The sequence below is a fragment of the Plectropomus leopardus genome, chromosome 7 (genome assembly GCF_026936395.1).
Source record: "Plectropomus leopardus strain MGB_pleo_1.0 chromosome 7, ASM2693639v1, whole genome shotgun sequence".
In the NCBI taxonomy this organism is placed as follows: Eukaryota; Metazoa; Chordata; class Actinopteri; order Perciformes; family Serranidae; genus Plectropomus; species Plectropomus leopardus.
In genome coordinates this window covers 23655601-23677597 of record NC_142182.1, presented here as the reverse complement: position 1 = coordinate 23677597, position 21997 = coordinate 23655601, and the positions used below count along the sequence as shown (strand labels likewise).

The window sequence follows — 21997 nt, the reverse complement described above, 5'->3', positions numbered from 1 at the left end:
CTATACGAATACTAATGTCCAAATTGCAAACTTGAGTGCTCGAATACTCATGCCCATGCCCATCATACACACAACCAAGTACCAGTATTAGCAAATGGTTTAATAATAATTCAGTCATACAGGGCACATTGGATCAGCTTAAGTCCAGTAGCTCCAATGGACCTTCAAGTTTGATGTCGGTTGTGCACATGTGTGGGGGAGTAAGAACAAAAGAGAGTGAATCTGTTCATGTGACTGCTTTTAAAATAGTGCAAGGTGAATCAATGTCAATTTTATCATGTTGTTATTCTTAAAGTCACACACATCATGACACATATCATGAGCCTCTACACTGCTTAGTAAGAATTTGGCACGTCCTGCAGACTAATGACTACATAGTGTTCTCTAATAGAACAGGCAGCTGAGCGGATGCTTCAAAGAGCCACATGATGATGGACTCCGAACCAGGATAAATAACTTAGGCAGGAAGCCAGAAAATTAGAACAGCTGTGAAAGACTCACACTAAAAAGACACATCATCACTTAGGTGAAGTAATGCTTGGTATTTGTTTGCATCTACTTGAGTATAAATTGGGTGGATATTATTGCATCACTGCACTACAAACACTCACTCTTGTTGTCACTCATACACACCTGTTATTAGTCATAGAGTTATTTTACCCAATTTACCTTCAGCCCTAAGTTAGGACTGAGTGGTACTTTCACAAGAAAATGGCTTCCCATATTTTATTAAAGTTGCGCTTCTGCATTACTTGATGATTTTACATATCATGTATACAGAGCTACATTCTGTAACAACTTGAAACAGCATTAATATATTGTAACAATTGATCACAAACAAGAAATGTGTTGCTCAGAGTGAGAAACCCAAACAGTTTGTTGCTTCCCTCAGCTTTGCTGAGCCTTTCAGCTTTTTTAAGGTCCTTGTTTTGATTTTACAGCTCTAAACTTTGCTGCTTTAGTCCACTCTCAGCGCTCACATCAGGGCTGTTTTCTGCAAAAAAAGGCTCTGAGCCCACTGTCCACTGTCTGCTCAGCACAAAGTTGCAGACTGACAAAGTCAGCTACTTGATGGTGAATATTTTTGTGCATCTTGGAGCTAAAAAGCCCATTTGGTGGTCAGGCAAGTGTGGTGGTGGCCAAAACAGAGCTAAAAGAGAGTGACTATTGGACTTAGATTCATCAGGTTTGTTAACATGTTATCTCCCCTATATTATATCTATTACCGTACAAGGTACAACTCTGAAGGTATGCATGCGCTCTGTATTTTTGTTGTGGTGGTGTTGGCGGTAATGGAGTCCTGGCTATGCACGGATTAAAGTTTGTCAAACATTGTGTTTCTTATCATTAACAGCAGAAGAATGGTTGTAGCATGGCAGCCAGTTACAAAGTTACAAAGTTTGATGAAGCTACACCGTGCGAGTGCTGGAAAAATGAAATCAATATTTGGACTTAAAGCTACAGACTAAAAAACTCGTATTTTCTTCATTCTTTCTTTTGTTGTGACTTAGTTATGCTATTTAACTAGTGTGAGAGAGAGAGAGAGAGTTTGTCTCCTGCGAAGACAAACAGGTCGGAGAAAAGTTTGCATCAATACTAATACCTAACAGTCATACTTCAGGCAGGCATTGAGGCTGAACTGACAAACTCGACACTGTGTGTCGAATCATGACTGTGGTGTATGAGCTGGCAGTAGTGTTACAAACAACAGATTCCACTGAGGTTTCAGTGACAGAGCTGCAAACCCTGCCCTGCTTTTTCATGGAATCATAACATTTTTATACCTATTCACTTTATAATATGAGATGTTTTGATGTGTTTTTCTGTAGTTTTTTTTTTTTAAATCTTGCATTTCTTTCAAATTGGATAATCTATGACTCCAATGTCTATGAAGAGGACCAACAGTCACTGCTGCTGATAAGAGGCAGAAGGAGGAAGGAAGACATTAGAAGATCTGCGTCTAGTTGATATGTGTCGAGAACGGCATGCACACAAAAAAAAACACAGCACACACTGATTCACACAGAGAAACACAGTAAAATCATCATAGACATTTGACTGTGTGTGTGTCCGGTGTTAATGGCTAGAAATGAATGGATGTTAATGAAAATGATACAATCAGTGCACAAAACAATAGGAATACCTTCCGAATATTGACTTAAATTTCTTATCTTAAACATCCTTTGTTTGAACTACCTTCTTCTTTTCCCTGTTTATAACCATTCATCAACAATTTAAAACCGTGAAATCATTTTATTTTCAATCACAGATTTCACCTTTATTTACTGACAACATGTATTCCTAATATTTTGTACACACGTCTGAGTAAACTAAGGAAAAGGAGGGTGGTAAAACCTCATCCTTTAAAGTGAGAAGGGAGAGGGTGCGTACTGAGTGTCATTCAAGCTGGATTCCCTTTAGGAGAGAAGGAGGGAGGGATGGTGGTAGGGAGAAAATAAAGACAGAGGAGGGAAAAAAATAGAAAGCAAAGAGTTAGAGACTCGCGAGGGAGGGAGAGAACCAAGGTCAACATGTGTACATTTGTGAGTACGAGAAAAGATGGCTAAACCCTGGTGGAGTGTTTGACAATGGAGCCAGTTTTGATATCGCAGATGAGATTGGGTGACGCTGATGAATGATGATAGTAGGAAACAGGAGGATGACGATTGTTTGTGTATGAGACAGTGTGTGTTTCATGTAAGACGTCACCCACATCTCCAGGACAGTCTTGAGTTGCTCCAGTTTAGATTTCTTCTCCTCGATCTCACAGTCATTGTGTTGGCCCAGTTCAACCAGCAGCAGGCGGGCAATGTCCAGCACTTCCTTGAAACAAAGACGTAGTTATTCACAATGTGGGTCTTATCTTTTGATTTTATTTGCTAATTAATGTTTTATTTGCACTGAATGAATACTATGTCAAAGAAAAGACTGACAGCTTCAGTGTTATACAAAACAATGGTACTGGATGAATGAAGTGTGTATGAGTAAATTTAGACAGCTAAGTATCAATATTTTGACAACAAAATACTGACAGTTTGTGATCCATGATAATAACTATGAAGCTTGTGTGCAAACATAACTGTATTCTCAAACCTTTCATTAGTCTTAAAAATTCAGTCACAATTTGCACAATGAACAGAACTAAACCGGCAGAGCAGACAGAGTGTGGGAAAAAACTGAGGGATTACAATCAGTCTCACTCACTTGTAGCTGTTTTGGCTTCTTTAGCTTCAGTTTTCCTGACTTGTAGCCGCCGTACTTCTCAAACAACTCAAAGAATCTAATTGAGACAAACAGAATAAAAGAGCAGAATTAACACATGGAGTTACATTTGATGAGGGAAGCATCTCTAATGTCAAACGTATTTACATTTAGATTCGTCTCTAAAAGTAAATGGGTGAAGAGAAACAGACTGGGGCAGTTTGGATTACTTTTATTCCCTTAAAATTCAGCAGAAAGAAGATGAGGAGGCAGTTCATGTTGACATACTGTATAATGTAATATTATTACTATCTGCACTTTTCTGTAAAATGAACTACTAAACTGACCAAAAATATAAAAAACTGAGCCAATGCAGTTTGTGATGACAGTAAATTTGACCTTTTAACTTGTCCCGCAACAATCTTCCTATCCAGTGCTTAAATTATGTAAACTTTACAATGATATCCTTAATTTCATTGCAACAGCATACCAAGTATATGAAATATATGCTGACTGAAAAAGGAAGAAACATCTTAATGTTGAAGCCAAAAAACTTACAGAGGATGTCGGACCTCCATTTTCATCTTTTGCTTTGGTGTGCGATCTCCATGGCGGATGATGGCAATAACACAGCGCAGCTCCATCCTGAATAAAGTAGAGGAGCAGACGGGACAAAATTAAAATGCGTCAGAAACTCTGATATTTAACCATTGCACCTCGACAAACATCCAGAAAGAACAAACAATCCTAAAAAAAACGCTGCCCGTAATCTCGAGTCACTCAGTGTCAGTGTATGAAGCTTGTTTTCCCATGACTTAATTTGTCTAAGGACAATCACGTCATTCATCAAGATGGACAAAATGACAGTCCCCCCAAAGTGGAGCTTTTCAATCTTGATCGCCCCCTGGTGGCTCGCTGCAGCAAAGGTCATAAAGCCTGCCCCTTTAAGTCAGTGAATGGGACATAGGCCAAACTAAAAACTCGTAGTACGCGCCAAATACCTTTTTTCCAAAGACGGTTTCTGACACTGAAGGTAGTTCTCATCACCCTGATGTTTGTTCAAGTGATTGTTTTAATAAGTTGGGTTTTAATGAGTTATTCAATTCTACAAAAAGGGGGATTTCCGCCATGATTGACAGCTGTGACAGCCAATCCTTGTGCTCGCATTCACTGGGGCTGCTTGTGATTGGTCAGATGGGTGTTTTGGCGTCACCAGCACAAAATGGTAGCAGCCGTATAAGGGATATTTTAGCCTCACTTATGCATAGCTGGGGTAAGTGGGGGTGCGTCATCCATCTTTATACACAGTCTATGTGTTGAGTATGAGTTTTTCAGGCTGTCCAAGACTGATGAACACTATATAGCCAAAGCTTTGTTTTTCAGTACGTACATGGTTCCTGAGGTTGTTGGGACGATGGGGATGTCTTCGGCTTCCATGGGGATGGACCAGGGGATGTGGAACTGGGGGGCTAACTCTCTCATCACCATGTTCCTGGTGAGGCAAAGACAAAAATACAGAACAGAATCAGGTTTGCCAGTGGCCATCACAAAAGGAAAAGGACTAAATACAAAGGTTAACATGTCATTCAGGCTGCAGGCTCCCGAGTGCCAACAGCTTTTTAAAAAAAGGTTGATTTAAAGTTTAAAGCCGTGTGTCAGATTTTACTTGAGACATTAAATGGGCCAAACACAAGGCTTGTTCTTTCACTTTAATTCGAACTAAATCGAGATCAAGATGCTGCTGATGATGCATGTCTAAATTAGACAAACTACAGTATATCAAAATGAATACCTATCATTTTGTAATATTAGTGTCAACTTGTCTACAATTTGAAGAAATTCTATCAGGGCATTCTTGAGATATTGCAATCACAATAATGGGCTGACAGCTAATAATATCTGAAAAATAAAACAGAGGCTAAAAATAAACTAAAATACAGTTAACGAGATAAATAGTTTCAAAAAAGATAAATAGTTTTTGAGCTGATGTCACTTACCCCAGGACTTTGGCACAGTCGTCGTAGTACTTCATGGAGTTTTTGACGAAGCTGAAGCCATTAACGTCACAGACGAAGGAGTGGCCGTTGGCTCTGAGCAGGTCGAACCCACACACTGTTTGCTAATAAATTTTTTTTTTAAAATCACAGCCAAAACTGAGTTTAAGTAAATGTACATACTCCATAAAGATGTTAACCACAATGTGGAAAATAAAACATTTTAAAGCACAACTTTTGGTTTGTTTTAACAGACACAGAGAATAACAAAATGATTACTAAACAAAGAAAACACAGTCATAAGGTCCTGAGGACACAGTTATAGTCCATGTTTTAGCATAAAGCTCGTCTCAATTACAGTAAAAAACCTCACATTGAAGGAGGTTTTTAACTCTGATTGACTTGATTTTTTTCTTGTTTTCAAAGACCACAAGAAAATATGTTTGCCTATACATTATTTGTGGTATATTATCATATTACCTATTTGTGCACCTCTCACTGTTTTTTATAGGTGATAAAAAACCTCATTGACTTTTCTTCTTTTTCTAAATCAGGAAGAAAACATCACATTTCTGCTCATGTTTTGACGGCAGCTAAATGAAACTGGTGAGCAAGGAGCACACTGTATGAGTAACTGTATGACCACTTTGGGTTTATGAGGCTTTTTATGCTGCTGGAAGTATTTGTTTGTTTGAGGGAAAATTTTCTACTTGGGATCTTTAAAAACAATGTGCCTTTGGGAATACTCTAAGATATACAGTGTTGTAACATTAAAAACTGTACTTAAAATAAAAAGAACTCATAAATTATTGATATCGCTCTTCTGTGCCTCATACTGTGGTCGTTTGAGAGTTCATTGTGGTTAAGGATGTTAATGGAGTCAGGACCAGAGATCCTCCTTATTTCTTGAATGTTTGCTAATTACAGCTCTGTATTATGCTGGTCAGAACAGTGTGATATGAATAATTCTCATGGTAATAGGCTTTAGAAAAAGTGCTTCTGCAGCTCCAGTTCACCGAGTATATTTGTGAAAGGAAATACTGAATTGAGTTTGCATATAACACAATTAAATGTCTACAATTGTCTGTGTTTACAGTAATTGGTTTTAAGATGTTTCCTCACTGCTCCAAAATGGGTTTAATGAGCTGATAGCACAAGATCCTACTGTCCTGTGCAACTAAACACAAGTTGATACAATGTTTGCGTTAGCTGCAAATAGATTACCGGACATAAAAGAGGTACACAGAGGAGTATCTGAGGACTAATGGCTTGGGTAGCAATGGAAAAAGGACAAGAAAACCACCAACAGCGCATAAATAATGCATTTTTCAAAATGAAATTCACATTACATTCTCTACATTAGAGATACTGAAGTAACTGTCCTTGGGGGCCACTTTTGCAAAATGACAGGACAGGGGCCAGTCACAGCATCCATGTTTCAAGGATTTGGGGATGTTTCTGGGATTTTAGGGAATTTCTGGGATTTTAGGACATTTCCAGGATTTTAGAATGTTTTCAGGATTTTAGGACATTTTTATGATTTAATAACATTTCTTGGCTTTTAAAACATTAGGAGCTTAGCTAGGACCTCTGCCACGGGTGTGACATATCCTCTGCTGACACTGTTTTTGGCAAACAAGCTCTATTTTGATGAGTCTTTATGCACTCTTATCTATACTAAAAGTACACAAACTATTCCCTGTGTGAATCATTTTGTTTTTATTGTGAATTAAAAAATGGATGGGGGAACACCCAGCACACTATCAGGGGCCAGATTTGTCCCGAAGGCCGTAAGTTGAGTATCACTGCTCTGCATGATGACTTCAGTTTACCTTGAAGGCCAGGCAGACTTTGCGGGCCACCAGTTTCTCCATGGCGGTCAGCATGACAGGATAACGGATCTCCTTTCCCTCACTGTCCCGCTCTACCTTTCCGTCCAGGGCAGGAGATTTACGGGCCTCTGCGTGGGCGTAGTCTGGACCTACTGTGTAAACCTGAGATGCCAAAAAATACACCATATAACACACACACACACACACAGAGAGAGACAGAAGACACATAAAAACAGAAAGTGTCTTGATAGTGAGTTGCACATGTTAGCAATGTTATCAAGTTATCAATAGTCTAGTGAGCATGCACAGTACCTTCACATCAGTGCCATCTGTGGGCATGAACTCCTCGTAGATGTAGGATCCAGTCTTCCGTACACTACTTTCAGGGGAGTACACACTGCTGCGGCTCCCAATCTACAGCAAAGACATAAAAAAGGAATTTGAAAGGCATTTAGAACCAAACTTGAAAATGAAAATTTATATTCACCTCAACTTTTGTTTTATCTATGCATTTTCCTAATATCACTTATGTTCCACTGTACAGTTGAACTGCCTAATTGCCAAAAAGATAACCAGTTTAAACCTGCAGCAGGCATACAACCCTTTTCTCTATGTGTAAGTTGTTAATTATCACAATAATACTGAGTCTCATCCCAAAAACATGGAAGGGTTTTTTTTCAAAAGAGAGAAAAATCATATCAAAATTACATTCTTTGACATGTAGTGACAGTGAATCTTTACGTAGCTCAACATATTACGGGTCAAGTGAGCAGGATTTAGAGGGATATATTAGCAGAGTGTAATATAATATTCATAATAATGTTTCAATACTGTATAAGAATCATTGTGTTTTTATTACCTTAGAAGGAGCCGTTTAGATTTATAAATGCAAGATATCTACCTTTCTGAAGAGTCTCTGGCTGCCTCCTCCAGCAGATGTAGGGTAATAGATGTACACATTGTGGTCCTCTGCACACACAGGTTTCTCCACAAAGGGTTTAGGGAACACCTCCCCGTTCACCTCGACATGGTCCTCCCCTTCCACCAGGTTACACTCTGCACAGCAGAAGACTTTGTTTTAAACATTTTATAAAACAATGTTTTAAACATTCGAAACAACAATAAAGATAACAAATAACCACGATGCTACAAATGAATGAATGTTCAATCAAATTAGATCTCCCTGCTTATCTGGGATTTGAACCATTGATCATTTGACCACTAGCTGTCTTAAATGTTGTCTGAAATAAACCATACCAGTCTGCAACACTGTGCCTTTCTCAAAAAGCAAGAAGTCTTACTCACCTTCAGGATTGTCAGGGTCTCGGTTTAACACGGCATAACGAGGTAATTCAATGCCCTCTTCCTGTAGGATCCGGTACACTTCCCTCCTGACAGCGAATCAAAAATCACTGTAAATTACCTTGAAAACTATAATCAAGGGAGGCTACAGTATGTGAGCAGATCTGATGTGCATGTATTTGTGTGCATGACAGTGGTCAGGCAACTTAACAGGAATAAGGTGTAAATAAAGGTATGTGAAAAAAGCAGTTGTCGTTTTGATTTTTATCATATAATCGCTCCTCTGATCAGGAAGGGTAAGAAAATTGTAAGTGCATACAAGAGCTTTGCATAGAAGAATGCGGCTGCTGCAGTTTGGCAAGAAAGAGAGACACAGTGAATATCAATGAAGTTTTGTGATTAGCATGAGGAAGGTGGTGGTAAGGACTTCCAAATTATTCTGATCTCAGCTGCCAACAGCTGCAAGAATGAGCTTGTTTAACTGCTTTGCAAAAAAAGGAAACAATGAAAGTCAGGGGGGACACAAGGGGGAAACACCCCGGTTGATTACTTACAATGAGACAATTTTTTTGTTCAACAACTTTTATGAAATTTTATGTTCAAATATGCAAATACGGCATTATCTACTTAAATATATGCCTTTTGCACAAATGAATTTTTTGTGTGTGTGTGTGTGTGTGTGTGTGTGTGTGTGTGTGTGTGTGTGTGTGTGTGTGTGTGTGTGCATGCGTGCGCTCACTTTACCTGTCCTGTATGAAATACTGCATGTTGAGGTCATTGATGAGCAGTGGATTCCTGAGCTTGGCATACTCCACAGCTTTGTCCAGAGGAAAACCTAAAAAATAAAAACTGCATCAGCTCAAACAGCATCTTCAATAATCGAAGCTCACCCAGTTTTTACAAACAACTGAAGTCATAATGATTTTCATACAAGTTGTTTTCCTTTCTGCTGTGTGATGACATTTAATCAATCCCTGTTTTTCCCCCTTGGTGTGGTTGTTGCAAATGTATTAATCCACCCAGACGATAGATTTTAAACTGTGTAGCATCTTTAAACTGTTGGCAGTTTACTCATTTTAATAGATCAATTAAGATTTTGATCAGATTTTAGTGAAGATCTATATTTAAAAACACAACTCTTGCATTTCACCTTTGGCCTCAGTAAATGATGTTTGTCTGAAACATTATAAGGAGGAACTGGGTAGTTATGAGCAGCAACTGCCACAGTGATGCCTCTGAAATTGTGGGGAAAGAAAATGTCGACAGAATACACAAAAAGATTGAAAAAGTCTAAAATGAAATCACACCTGAATATGTTACAGGTATGTTGGGGAAAAGCACAATCTGAATTAAAATAACAAAGCTCTTGCACAGTTACTGCTGGAAAATACAACATTTTGAGACAAGTAAATTCATACATTTTCCACCACAGTGTGAGGAAGTTTTATCATTTTTATTAAAGAAACCTAAACAAAAAAATTAGGTTAGGTTACTTAATATTACTTGAATACAGATAATTAATTACTAGTGGAGGATTTGACACATATCAAGTCATAAGTGGCTATCACACGTTTTCAAGGCCATTGTTCTCAATACTCAGTGCCCAGTGGTTTTCAAGTTGAGCAGAAAATAAAACAGGCTAAAAAACTTCACATAGCAGTAGGTTTTTTGGCCTTTTGTGACAATGTAACTTACTTATTAAAATATTATTTTCAAACAACGGATTTTAAGTTTTTAAAAAGAGAATCATAAGAGGACAAAAGAGATTAAGTTAATGAATTATCAAAATATTGTCATATATATTTTCATACTGAAACTTTTTTGAGCAATACTTGACATGCCATTTTACTGTAGTGTCTAATAATTCTTAAACTTTGTAATGCACTTAAATACATTTTATATCATTTGATAACCAGAAATTGATAGATTCAATAAATGTGTGTTTTTTTATAAACCATTTCCTTATCTTTTTTCACTTAATAAAGGGCTTTGGATAATTGTCATGTCATGTCATTGGCCAATGTCGGCAGGAAATATTTTCGGGAAACGTTAGTCTTTCTATGTTCCAATAATAACAACAACACAGGACTCATACTTTGTTCCCATGGTCTGAGAAACAAACCCTCATTCTTTTAAAAATAGACTGGAAAAACAGTCCTATGAGACCAACTCTGACTCAAATACATACAGAGAAACAGATCAGTGTCAGAGGGAAAAATATACTTACATTTTGTTTAAAATAATCTAAAATACCATTTATATTTGGCTGCTTTAATGCATGAATATAATGTTGAACAAACTGATCCCTATTTTTGAGCTCTTAATGTAAATGAGTGTGCAGCATCACATGCTCAAGTGTATCACTTAAGATGAAGGACACACAGATGGTGAGGTGTATTGATATTGTTTATCATGCTCTGCCTCTGTAAACCACACATGGTCATAAAATTAATTACAAGCCTTGAATAGACATTTCCAATCCCACAGTTCTCTTTCCCATAAACTGGTGCTGGTTGCTTTCAGACAGCTTGACACAAACCTGGCAAATCCTTTGAATTATGGTACAGCTTTTTAGGTGCAGATATTTCTCAAGAGAACACAAATCCCGTCACTGCAACAGGGAAACGTTCATTTCCCGTTTTTCCTGACTGCCAGCACAAACAAGACTTATGTCAAAAAAAGCAGTGGTCATTTTTTATGTACCACTGCTGCATTGTTACTTCACTTCTTTCACTTTCCCAGGTTTGAAAGCTAATTTACAACACCTCAGATAGGTTCAGGAGGACTTTCTCAAACTTTATCCGAGCTGTTTTCCAATGTGGTCCAAAAACATAAAGTTATTTTGTTATTTATGGCAAAACACGATGCAAATGCAAACACCAAAGGCACATGTGAACAGCTGAAAGCAATAAGAGATTAAGCAAAACATGGTTGACTCAATACATGTTACAACAAATAGTCCTACCAGTTATTGCTGGTGTCGCCAGTGAAGCTACAAAAACTCTCACACCTCTCTAGAGCACTCCCCCTCCACCATCCTCCCACTGTCCCCCTTCATGTAACAAACTATTTTTAACTTGTTTAAAAATTTTTACCTTTGGAGTGGAAGGAGATGAGGCAGTCGCAGAGAGGCCATTTTTCTACAGGTTCCTCCAGGATCACTTCCTCAGGAAAGATGACCACGTTGATGTAGTCAAACCTACAAAGTCGCTCCAGGATCTGAGTCATGGGCTTGGATTTGGACTTCTTCATCATGGCACATATGCCAACCACAATCTGTCGCTCTGGTGGCTGATGAAGAGGACAGGGAAGACACAAAAATGGGTGTGTGCAACAGCACTGGAATGTAAAGATTGTAGTACAGCACAGATATCCTAATGTGACTCTTGGTGGCCTTTAAAAATGTATTGGACGCACTGGTTGATTTGCATGCCTACAGTAAACACAAAACCCCCACATGGAGAATTGATGAATTTAAGTAAAGGGAGACCATGTTAAACAACAGCAACGCTATATAAAAACATCCACTGACAAACTCTCACACAACTCGTGCAGCTTAACCCAGGTTTCATTTATCAATCCAAATTTATCCGAACCCTCAGTGCTGACTAAACACATTGTTTTGCATTTGCATTTTCACTAAATCCATAATATTTGAAAACACTTCCACATGCAAGTAGCTGACCTGGGTAAGTGTGTGCATTTGAACTTTGCTCGTGCTTTCCATTGGGCAGAGTTCAAACTAACACACATGCCCAGGCCATGCATGACACTGTTTATGCTGAAGTGTTTTCAATAGTAAGATTTGAGTGAAAATGCATGTGTTTGGAAATTAAGTTAAAAAAAATTCTATCACTTTACAGTAATGCAACCTTTAAAATCAGAAAAAGACAACACTTATGGATGACAATATAATATCCAAAATCTAAGATGCTATTTAGTCTAGTTTTGCTGTTGTTAAAAGTGCCCCCCATGACATCAATTCATCAAACATTTTTCTCGTTTTTGGTTTCTTTGTTCACAGTTTTTTTGTGACATGGGGTCACTGATATCAAAATGATTACTTTGTGGATGAATTATTTCTTTAAGGTGCTATATAACTACATTATTATGCCGACAGCCTGACAGGATGTGCTGAGCTTAATAATAAAGTCAGTCACAAAGTACAGTTTAGACTGATAAGGTTGTGTCAAACAATGCAGAGCTGAGCCTGACGAGCTGAGATTGAGATTGAGAGTGTGGAAAAACTCTTGATTTCACTGACAACGAGCCCTTTTTCAGTCCAATTTTTAGCTACGCTACGAAAATGTTAATACTTACAAAGGCGGTTCAGATGTCATGACAGAATGACACAAAACTGTTTTGTGTGTGTTATATTAATAAGAAAGTCTTTGCTGCTGTACTGCAATGGTTGAGGTGACACCTAAAGAATGAACTCAGCAGCTACCTGTTCACTCCATGCAAATTACTCTTTAGATAAAAACATTAGCTGGCAAAACACTGAGACAAAGAGAGGAAACCATAGCACGAAGGCTAAGCGAGCAGCTGACACAGCACTACCATAAAGTCCTTTTATAGCTGCAGGACGTAACAGAGCAGATGCCTTAAAGCTGTTTATCTACTGCTTGTTCTCATGCCAGCCTTTGTATATTTCTGTCTCCATTTGTTTTTCCACTCCAAATAAAACTCTTTAAAACTTCAAGGCCTGTTGATTTCCTACTGCCCAAAATTGACAAACACTTCAAAACTGAATCCTCTTTGTTCACTGTAAAATCACAGTTACATTATTAAGTCATTATTAGTACTATCCATATAGAGTCTAATTTTCTAGTTTTGATGTATTTTCTTTGCAAGGCACACCTTGTACACCAGCTGTTTTTACCTGAATTTTACACCTGAATTAACAATTAGTCACTTACCGACTCATCTTCATCGTCCTCCATTTCTTCTTCTCTGTACATCTCATTTTTCATGCCTGCCTCCATTTGGCCCATGTCATGCTCGTCATCCCCACAGCCAACAACGAACCGAGGAACGTCTCCGTCAGCCCGCCCCTGTCCGTCCCCTGGTCCTGGTCCGTCGCAGGACATCACAAACCCCTATGAAACATGGCTGCTTTGGGTGGCTCCTCCCCAGCTAGTGATTATGGCAGCAAAGCAGGAAGAAACTGTGCTACACTGACTGACACCTGAGAACTTGCTGATAAAGTGAAGAGTGTGTTGGTGTTCATGAGCTGGCTGATGACAGCTACATGCAGCTGTGTGCGTACAGTTATGTGTTGAGGTAGAAACAAGAGCAGTTGATGTCCTAAGAGGTAGAACAGAAGGTGTGGACTCCACGTGTGTCGAGGTAGAAAGTCTAGATCCTGGCTGTAAAACTCCCTGTGTCAGGACAGAGGAGGTCTGGCTCCGACAGATAACATGACCCAGTGCAGAGACGCTCCTCAGTCAACATCTGTGCACCATTTTTCTTTCTCTAGGAATTAAAAGAAAAGTGAAACTGGTTAAGCAACTAGGTCAAACGATATTCAGGTGAAAACTGTTGACACAAAAGAGTGAAGTTGACAAGTTAAGCAAGTTAACGTCAATAAACATACTGCAACTGAATAACCACAGGAATGGTTGTTGCAAGTGTTGCTACATTCACCTTTTGTGAAATAAACGTCAGGGCTGTAACATCAACCGCACAATAGAGGAGTTAGGAGAGGAGTTGAGAGTGAGCAATAAGCCGTTTATCATGCAGCTTACTCCAATTTACAGTGAAATGCAAGAGGAACCTATAAGAGCGACTCTCACGATTGATCACAAGTATGTTCAGAGCAGGAGTAGCCAATCCAAGACAAGGATTTACTGTACATATGCCATATTGTTCATCCTTAAATTTCACTCTGTTATACATTTTAATCTGCAAAAACACATGAACTTTTAATTTTTCAAAAAAGTTGAATATCTTACTATCTCCAGTAGCAATTAACATGTAAAACTGAGAGCATTCAAATGGGCTCTATGCAAAATTAAGAGTGTATGAGTAGACTGGACACAACTGTCAACATGGAGAGGGCTGAGCTGACGAGGGACAGAGGGAGCATGACTTCATTAATCTATCATATCTTTATAGTATATACACAAATATATATATACTGCTTCAGTTATATGAATAATAATTATTGTATTGTTGACTGCATGATTACTTCTTAACGTATGTCAGGGTGTGTCACATCTAGCTAAGTAAACAAGCACAGTGCCAAGGTTTTAATTCAGTTCTTTTAGTCTGGGTCACAGCTCGTCGTTGATGAGATGATCCACACTTTACTTTCAGCTGAACATCACTCATCACCGGCAGACGGCAGACGGCCGAGCCCATCGCTCACTTTTATTATGAACGACAGCGTCGTCTGCTTCATGTAGGCCTGCTGTTGTCTGTTGCTGTGATGACAATGGGGCCTTAAGAGGAGCCAGACTGTCTCTCTATTGTGTCCTTTATGTACATCAAGGTAGATCACATTACTCTGGGTTTGTGTTTCACTTTTCATAAGAAGCCAATTATGACATATCCTCAAAGGATCCTGTCCGGATGTCATTTTTATTCTAACTATTAAATGAGAACTCAAATGAGAGTGAGATTTTTTACACTTGTGTCTGCAGTTGTCAAAATTAAAATACATTCAATCAAATCAAGAGCTGCTCATTCACCCATTAACTTTTCCCTTCAAAGTTTTTCCCAGATAGTGGATTTACCCCAGTGGCCTTATTGTCACAAAGCTCATGCTGTAACCATATGATATAATATAATTCAACACTATTAAGTGCACATTTTCAGATTCAGGTTGTCAGTGGTGACCTGGTGATCCAATACCCAAATTTTATTTAAAATTTTCTATTTTTTCCTTTTCTTTCTTTTAACCCTAACCATGTTTGATAGTTAGGGTTAAAAAAAAGAAATTTGGAGAAATAAATAAAAGTTTAGAATGGCATAATGGCTCAATCAAAAATAAAGAACTGGTGCAGAGAAAGTGCAGAAACATCATTTTCATGTGGAGGTGCTAAAGCCCAGTTTTCACTAAAAGTCTCCTGTGCAGTAACTGTAGCTTTACCAATTTTGAGGAGCTTGAGGAGTTTTGAGGAGTGTTGAGCTCCTGTGATCAGGACGGTCTTTGAAGGCTAAGTCAATACGTTCAGACAGGACAGATGCAAAAATAAACAAATCTCTGGAAAACTTGTTGCTATGTACTCACAGTTTTAAGTTAAAGAGAAAAGATGACATGACCGAGAATACTCATCTGCAAAATCGAAACACGCCAAAACAAAAGAGTATCGATGGACTTTTCTGATCTTTTTTTGGGGCAAAAATCCAACTAAAAATCCAATCCAAAATTTCTCCAGACCTGTGCAGCTCTCGTGCTTCAGTATGATGGGTGTGTGCACGGTCACCACTTTTCCGTTATCTGATCTGATACCACAAAATAAAGAAACAAAGCTGTTATGTCATTCCCTCGAAACTGAGCCAAATCCCAAGAGGGAGGTGTGACATGTAGCCAAGCCAGAAGAAGAAACTAGTGTAGTATGTCCACAAACAGTAGATGCAGCCAAAGCCAGTTCATATGTCTCTTCTGTGTATCATCCAACACCCCCTTCCAACACCACCACCACCACCACCACCACCAGCGCGGTCCACCACACACAACAAACAGCTGACTAGAGGGGAAAAGCCTCAAGAGGCAGATAGGTGGATCATATCGCCTTACAGTGACGGCCTACGAGCCGACTGCGCGCTCCATACAATCTCTGAATAACTGCAAGAACTTATTTCAGAGCACATTCTTTCACTGGCGCTGTTGAGCTGATCTGGCTGCTCAAGAGAAAACGCGGTCTTCCTGTGTCCTAGTCTATCTGCCAGGACATACCCTCATATAACTAAATCTCACATCTGACCCAGCCTAACCTTGGTACCCAGAAATAACAGTGTCCTCTTCTGCAGGGGGGCGAAACAGGAACTGAAGGCTAAAGCAAAGGCACGGGTGTTGGGTGCCATGGGCCAGCTATGCTTCCCAGAGATAACTCATCGTTACTAGCCTCTGAGGCGATGACAGGCCACACTAAACAAAGTGGAAGTCCTTCTTGCTAGGCTGGGGTCGAAGAGCACTAACAGAGATAAACTCGTAGATAAATATCTTTAACTGCTGTGAGTAGGCACCACTGAGCCTTAGTTTATTCTGCCTTTACTCGGCCAAGGACATGACCCTTATTCTACTGGACGGATAAGCCGACACTGCACACTATCAGAAACATTCTGCATGATGGTTAGAAACACATGCATGCAAAGCACTGTGTCAAATCACCCGAAACTTAATTCCAGACAGGGATTTAATTAAGTAACTTCTCTGATTAAAGTAACTTTCAGCAGTAAGCTCAGCTGGTAGAGGGGTAACAAAAAAAAAAAAACACATTCGCACATGATTTACTACCACTGAGAATTCGACTTTGCATGTGATTATAATTTTACTCAAGGTACATTGTGCTCTGCAGCAAAAAACCCAAAAAACATCAATTACTCATTTTTGCATTTTGGAAGTATCCATGGCGTGTACACAAGTCGTGCAACTGCTCGACACTGTTGCACAGATCAAAAATCTCGGACAAAAAGAAACCACCGAACTTGTTTGTATTTCTTTGTGGGTTTTTTGAGTTTGCTGAAAAATGCTTAACATTAAAGAAAATCTGTAAATGTGAGGAATTAAATAGATAGTATAAAATCACGCTGGTAATCCTCAAACCTAGGAACTCGAAAACTATTGCTTTGTTATTAGCAGCATCAGGAGTTTTATGGCGACTAGGGCTGCACAATTTCTTACAATTTTATTGAAAATGCTCAACTCACAGTGTGTTTTGTGACTTTCATATTTCTGTCATCATAGGGCAACAAGCTGCGCCTGAGTCTCGGTGGAGACGTAATTTCTTTCTAAAGGTCAGTTAGTCATAAATGACCGAATGCCTTTTCACTTTCACTGACGACAAAACAGAGAAGGAAGGCAAAAAGGAAAGGAACTAGACAAAATCATCATGTGAGACTGTCTCCTCGGCCAGTTAAATTTTTCCCTCAAAAAAGTAAAACCCTTTATCACTCATGAATAAATCAGGAGGTTGATTAAAAACATCCCCAGCTGTCACCTGCAGGCCCTCAGCCATGGATGAGACACCTACGTCATCTCAGAGGTCGGAGATCAACAAAACGGCAATAATAACAGGCTGTTAACCTTTGAGACAGTCTGCCGCAGGAAGGCTGTGTCGCATTTTTGATCGGTGAGGGAGGAGAGAGTCATTAACTCCAATTAACAATAATTTCCCTGATAAGATGCCAAATGAGATTTATGACAACATACTGTGCAACAATTGCAACAGTTTGACTGTCGGTTAGGGACTCATAATTTGTCCGTTGACCTAATAATTGAGTTATTTCTAGAAAAGTGAAATGGCATTATGGCATGTTTGAGATTGGGACCTTTACTGTGAAAGGTCAAGCATTGCGCGTAACCCGGCATCACTACTTTTCTAACACGGTTACAAGTATGCTGAACAAGGGAGCGGCTTGTTATCAGAGTTCAAGACTAAATCATTAACAAAACTGTTAATTTTTAAATTCAATAAAAAACGTACTACTCAGAAAGTTATCAGGGTTGGAGACCAACATCAGCCCTGAAACAGTATCACCCCCGAGGGACAGATAACATAGTGATGATGTTATCAGGACACAACTACCAGAGGAACGACAGTTAAAGAAGCACCTACAAGCTTGTAAATTCATTTTGCACTGGGCACTCGAGAAATTAGCTTTGTTTGCAAATACAAACTGCCGTTGTTACTGAAAACAGAGGCCATAATAAGCTCGCCTGTGTACCCCAGGCCCTGCAAAATAGACCCATTATTTCTAACTCATCAACGCAAACAATTCTTACTATAAGAGATAAGACCTCTGCAGGGTTTACAAGATGATTTATAGAATTTGGAAAGATACATGACTTTATTCTCTTGCTTCTAAGCTACTGATTAATAACTTGTGCAAGGTACACAGCTTTCAGGGTAACAATAAAATTAAACTATAATGGGTCCCTCAGGAGAATATGGGCTGCTGCAGCAGCAGATAGTACGAAGATGCAGCAGCAACAAAACAGACGATGAACAGGATAGACTGGAACATAAACACACATATAAAGGAGATGGGCTTTATGCTATTAAAAAATAGTGCAAAGGTGACAAGTTCTAATATCATAACATGATATGTACAAGTTGCGAATGAGAAGTAAGAGGAAAAGTAGAAATCAAATTGGTTAAAATATATTATTCACAAAATTACCAGCAGTACCTACTGTAAGGGTTTGAATGCACTGATCACATTACATTACATCACAGGAACACCTGACCCACAAAATTAACATTGGTAAATCTATTTGTCACGCTGTGTTACTTAAAATTCATGAAGAAAACTATCACCCACACCTCCACGGAAATGGGCAAACATAATGATTTAGTGATTGATTGGGGACCTCACTCAACAGAGGCAAACTATAATTAGAAACATTAGCATGAGTACTGGAGTCTGGCTTTGAAGAGTATAGATAAGTTTCACTTTCAGTTTTAAAATAGTGCAGTTTTAGCTAAAATGCATGTGTTTGGATACAGTATACAACTGGATAGTTTGTGGTGTTTTAATAAAGTTTGCTGTTGTTAAACATGGCCCAGAATCATCTTATAAATACATTTGTTTGCTGTTTACAAAGGTGGCGTGTGAGAACAAAGTTTTCTTTACAAACACAAGGTAGCACAGCAGGACTAATTGATAAGCAAATGGTTAATTTAAGGGCGAAGCATTCCTTTAAAAGTTGCTCCCTTGGCTTGTCCTCACCAGAAATACTAGTCAGTAAAACTTAATATTAAAATCATCATTTCATGCGATTGTGTTCAACCAGTTAAAATTGCTGTTGTAATGATAAGGCTCATTTCCTCAAGATTTACTTTCCTAAAGAATATTGTTTTAAACAAATATTTTTAACTTGTATTTAGTGAGCTGTTGTTATGTATTGCAGGGTTATGTAATGTTTGTAATGCATAGTACAAAGTGCCATATATTTCAGTGGCATTTAAATATTTAGTTGTTGAAAATTATCTAGCGATTTCAAATTACTATTATAAAAATGCAAATTTTTTTGGACAATTTTGACTTTATAGATTTAAATAGGCTCAATTTTGACTGTTTTCCTACATTAAGACTATATACCTAGTCTAAGTTTGAATTTCCACTTAAACATCAGGAAAATCAATACTTTCTTCTAGTTTCGTTTGCTTGTTGGGTTTAGGAAATCAGACAAAAGTAAGCCACAGCACATGTGGCTTAAAATTTAAACAATTTATTTTAACCAGTGACTACTTTTTAATGGTTTCTTCTATTCAGTAGTATTTAGTCTGCACTGTTTTTGTTGTTGTTTGTTTGTTGTTTGAGTGAATACTAAAAGCCACAGTGATAATACCATTTAATAACAGGTATTCTTTATTTAATCCTCGTCAGCATGACTCACATGAAAAAGTTTCTCAGCTATATGATTGTAGGAACTGTTTTACCACTTTGTGATATTTTTTTTCTGCCATGTTTAATGATGTTCTTGTTGATACCGTATAACTGTTTCTCTTTTATAACATAATCCCTCTAAAACAGTTTTATTGTTTTAAGTATGTCTTGGTTTTATTTTGCAAAGTAAGTTTCATTATTCTATATTTCTCTGTTTTCTCTTAATACCATCCACAAGCACTGTGCCTTTTTTTAGATCATCTCTACTTAAATGAAATGAAAAAAATCAGTCGATACACAAAAAAATAATCAGCAATTTCGTTTAAAGCTGATTGTTGAAGCCATTTTTATAGGCAAAATGTAGATTTCACTGTTCAGTTTTCTCAGTTGGGAGGATTTCTCACTTTTGATTGTTAAACATAAAGTTAACATTTGGGAGATTTTGAACTTTTGGTTGGACTAAACAATCACTTTTAAAATGTCACTTTGAGACTTGGGGCATTGCGCTGATTTTTGTGTTTATTTACTAGTTTTTGTGTCCAAACTACTGATGTTGGTTCCAGCTCCTGAGACTACACTGTCAATATTTAGTACCCATGGCAGTTTACAGACACACATAATCCAACAGTCAGCAGCTACACAAACACAACCCTAGCCATGTCAATCCAGAAAGCGGCAAAGTAAGCATAAATAGCTTTGAGTTGGTAGGTGCCCTGCTCTCTCATGGAGGTTAATAAACTGTAAGAGTAGCACACATTGCTGGTGTCCAGCAGCCTGTTTTGGAGCCCAAACCTGCGTCTCAAATCACAAGTAAACACAATGAATGAGCCAGCTGGCGGTTTAGTAGTGAAACGCGGCTCCCGTGGAGAAACAAACCGCACAAAACACACATAAATAAATCAAAGCGTCGGCCTCTTCACTACACAGCACTCCGGTTACCTACAGCTGAGGTACACAATGTTTAAAATCTTGCCTGCTTTTGTCCTTTTCCACCGACAACTGCAGCAAGAATCCAACTTTCCGCTATCACCGGACTCAAAGACACGCCGAGAGGACACCGCACATCGTGTTTTAAAAAAACAACGGGACTTACCGGCGGAAAACAACTGGAAGTAGTCAGCTGTTCACTTCCTCATTTCCTCTGACTGAACCGGACTGGAGGGACGCTGCTGCCGCCTGGGTTTTCCTGTTTTTACTCCCAGTAAAGTTGGCTAACTACATGCTAAAGTTCATGTCCGGTCACCGCCAGTGTTTAGCTGCTACTGCTAGCTTCCTCCTTTTTCTTCACCTTTTTGTTTTTTTTACATCCAGTGTATTTTTTTAAAGCCGCGTCATCACTGCCATCCACCGGCCACAGTGGTGAACTGCACGCACAGATACTTGATAAAAACTAGTGAAATAATCTGTGCTGAAAGTATTCAGGTCCTTTACTTCAGTAAAAGTAGTTATACAACAGCGTAGAAGTACTCTATTACAAGTGAATGGCAGGATAAAATTATTAACATCAAAGGAGGCTTTGTAGGTCACCAATAGGGGAAACATGAGATGATATTAACACTTGGTATCAGCACCTAGAACTTGCTGTATTTTTGTGTTAGAGCTCTCAAATATTGGCACAAGGTACCCTTATTTCTCAAATACAAATAACCGTTTGTTTTTCAACTTCTCCTACTGTATCACAGTGGTCATTATGTGATGTCAAATGCAATGAGGTGTATTGTTACAACTTGCCCCACTACTGGGGAAAGCTGTAGCACCACTTGGGGTTAGTTGTGACAAAAGTGAAGCATTAAAAATTACATAACACAAAAAAACATTAAAAAAGCTAATACATACACTGTAACTTATTCCTACAAAGGTCTAACTTGCAAACCCAGACCTGTCAGATGCTTAGTACCTCACATGGAGTGAGTCCAAAAAACAATTCTGCTGCGTCAACCAAGTAACCAGTCAAAAAATCCTCCTGCTGTGCATTGAAGACTTTTTGACTGCTGTGACAGCCAACACAGAAAATATCTACACAGTTAATCCCTGAACACTTGGATCAACATAGTTTTCAGATGCCTTTTATTAGCATTTAAACCTCTGAAACCTGAGGAAATTGGTTTG

The 21997-nt window shown here is 38.6% G+C and overlaps 1 protein-coding gene across 15 annotated transcripts in view; it reads right to left on the bottom strand.

Annotated features, from left to right (window-relative positions):
* ppip5k1b (diphosphoinositol pentakisphosphate kinase 1b) overlaps nt 1-21152 on the bottom strand; it is a 59639-nt gene extending 38487 nt beyond the window's left edge. For 9 of the 15 annotated variants that reach the window (XM_088080250.1, XM_088080253.1, XM_088080249.1 and 6 more), the window contains exons 1-14: nt 20982-21152; nt 13249-13804; nt 11425-11620; nt 9074-9164; nt 8333-8418; nt 7929-8083; nt 7340-7441; nt 7028-7189; nt 5199-5320; nt 4592-4693; nt 3760-3846; nt 3205-3280; nt 2714-2823; nt 2392-2415 (exon numbers count right to left, since the gene is read on the bottom strand). In XM_088080250.1, the coding sequence (XP_087936376.1) occupies nt 2392-2415; nt 2714-2823; nt 3205-3280; nt 3760-3846; nt 4592-4693; nt 5199-5320; nt 7028-7189; nt 7340-7441; nt 7929-8083; nt 8333-8418; nt 9074-9164; nt 11425-11620; nt 13249-13419 (1484 nt within the window). In that variant the 5' untranslated portion in view covers nt 13420-13804; nt 20982-21152. The remainder of the gene's footprint in view (nt 1-2391; nt 2416-2713; nt 2824-3204; nt 3281-3759; nt 3847-4591; nt 4694-5198; nt 5321-7027; nt 7190-7339; nt 7442-7928; nt 8084-8332; nt 8419-9073; nt 9165-11424; nt 11621-13248; nt 13805-20981) is intronic. The other 6 variants (XM_088080251.1, XM_088080247.1, XM_088080248.1 and 3 more) reach the window with 1 other exon arrangement.
* Between the last annotated feature and the right edge of the window lie 845 nt (nt 21153-21997).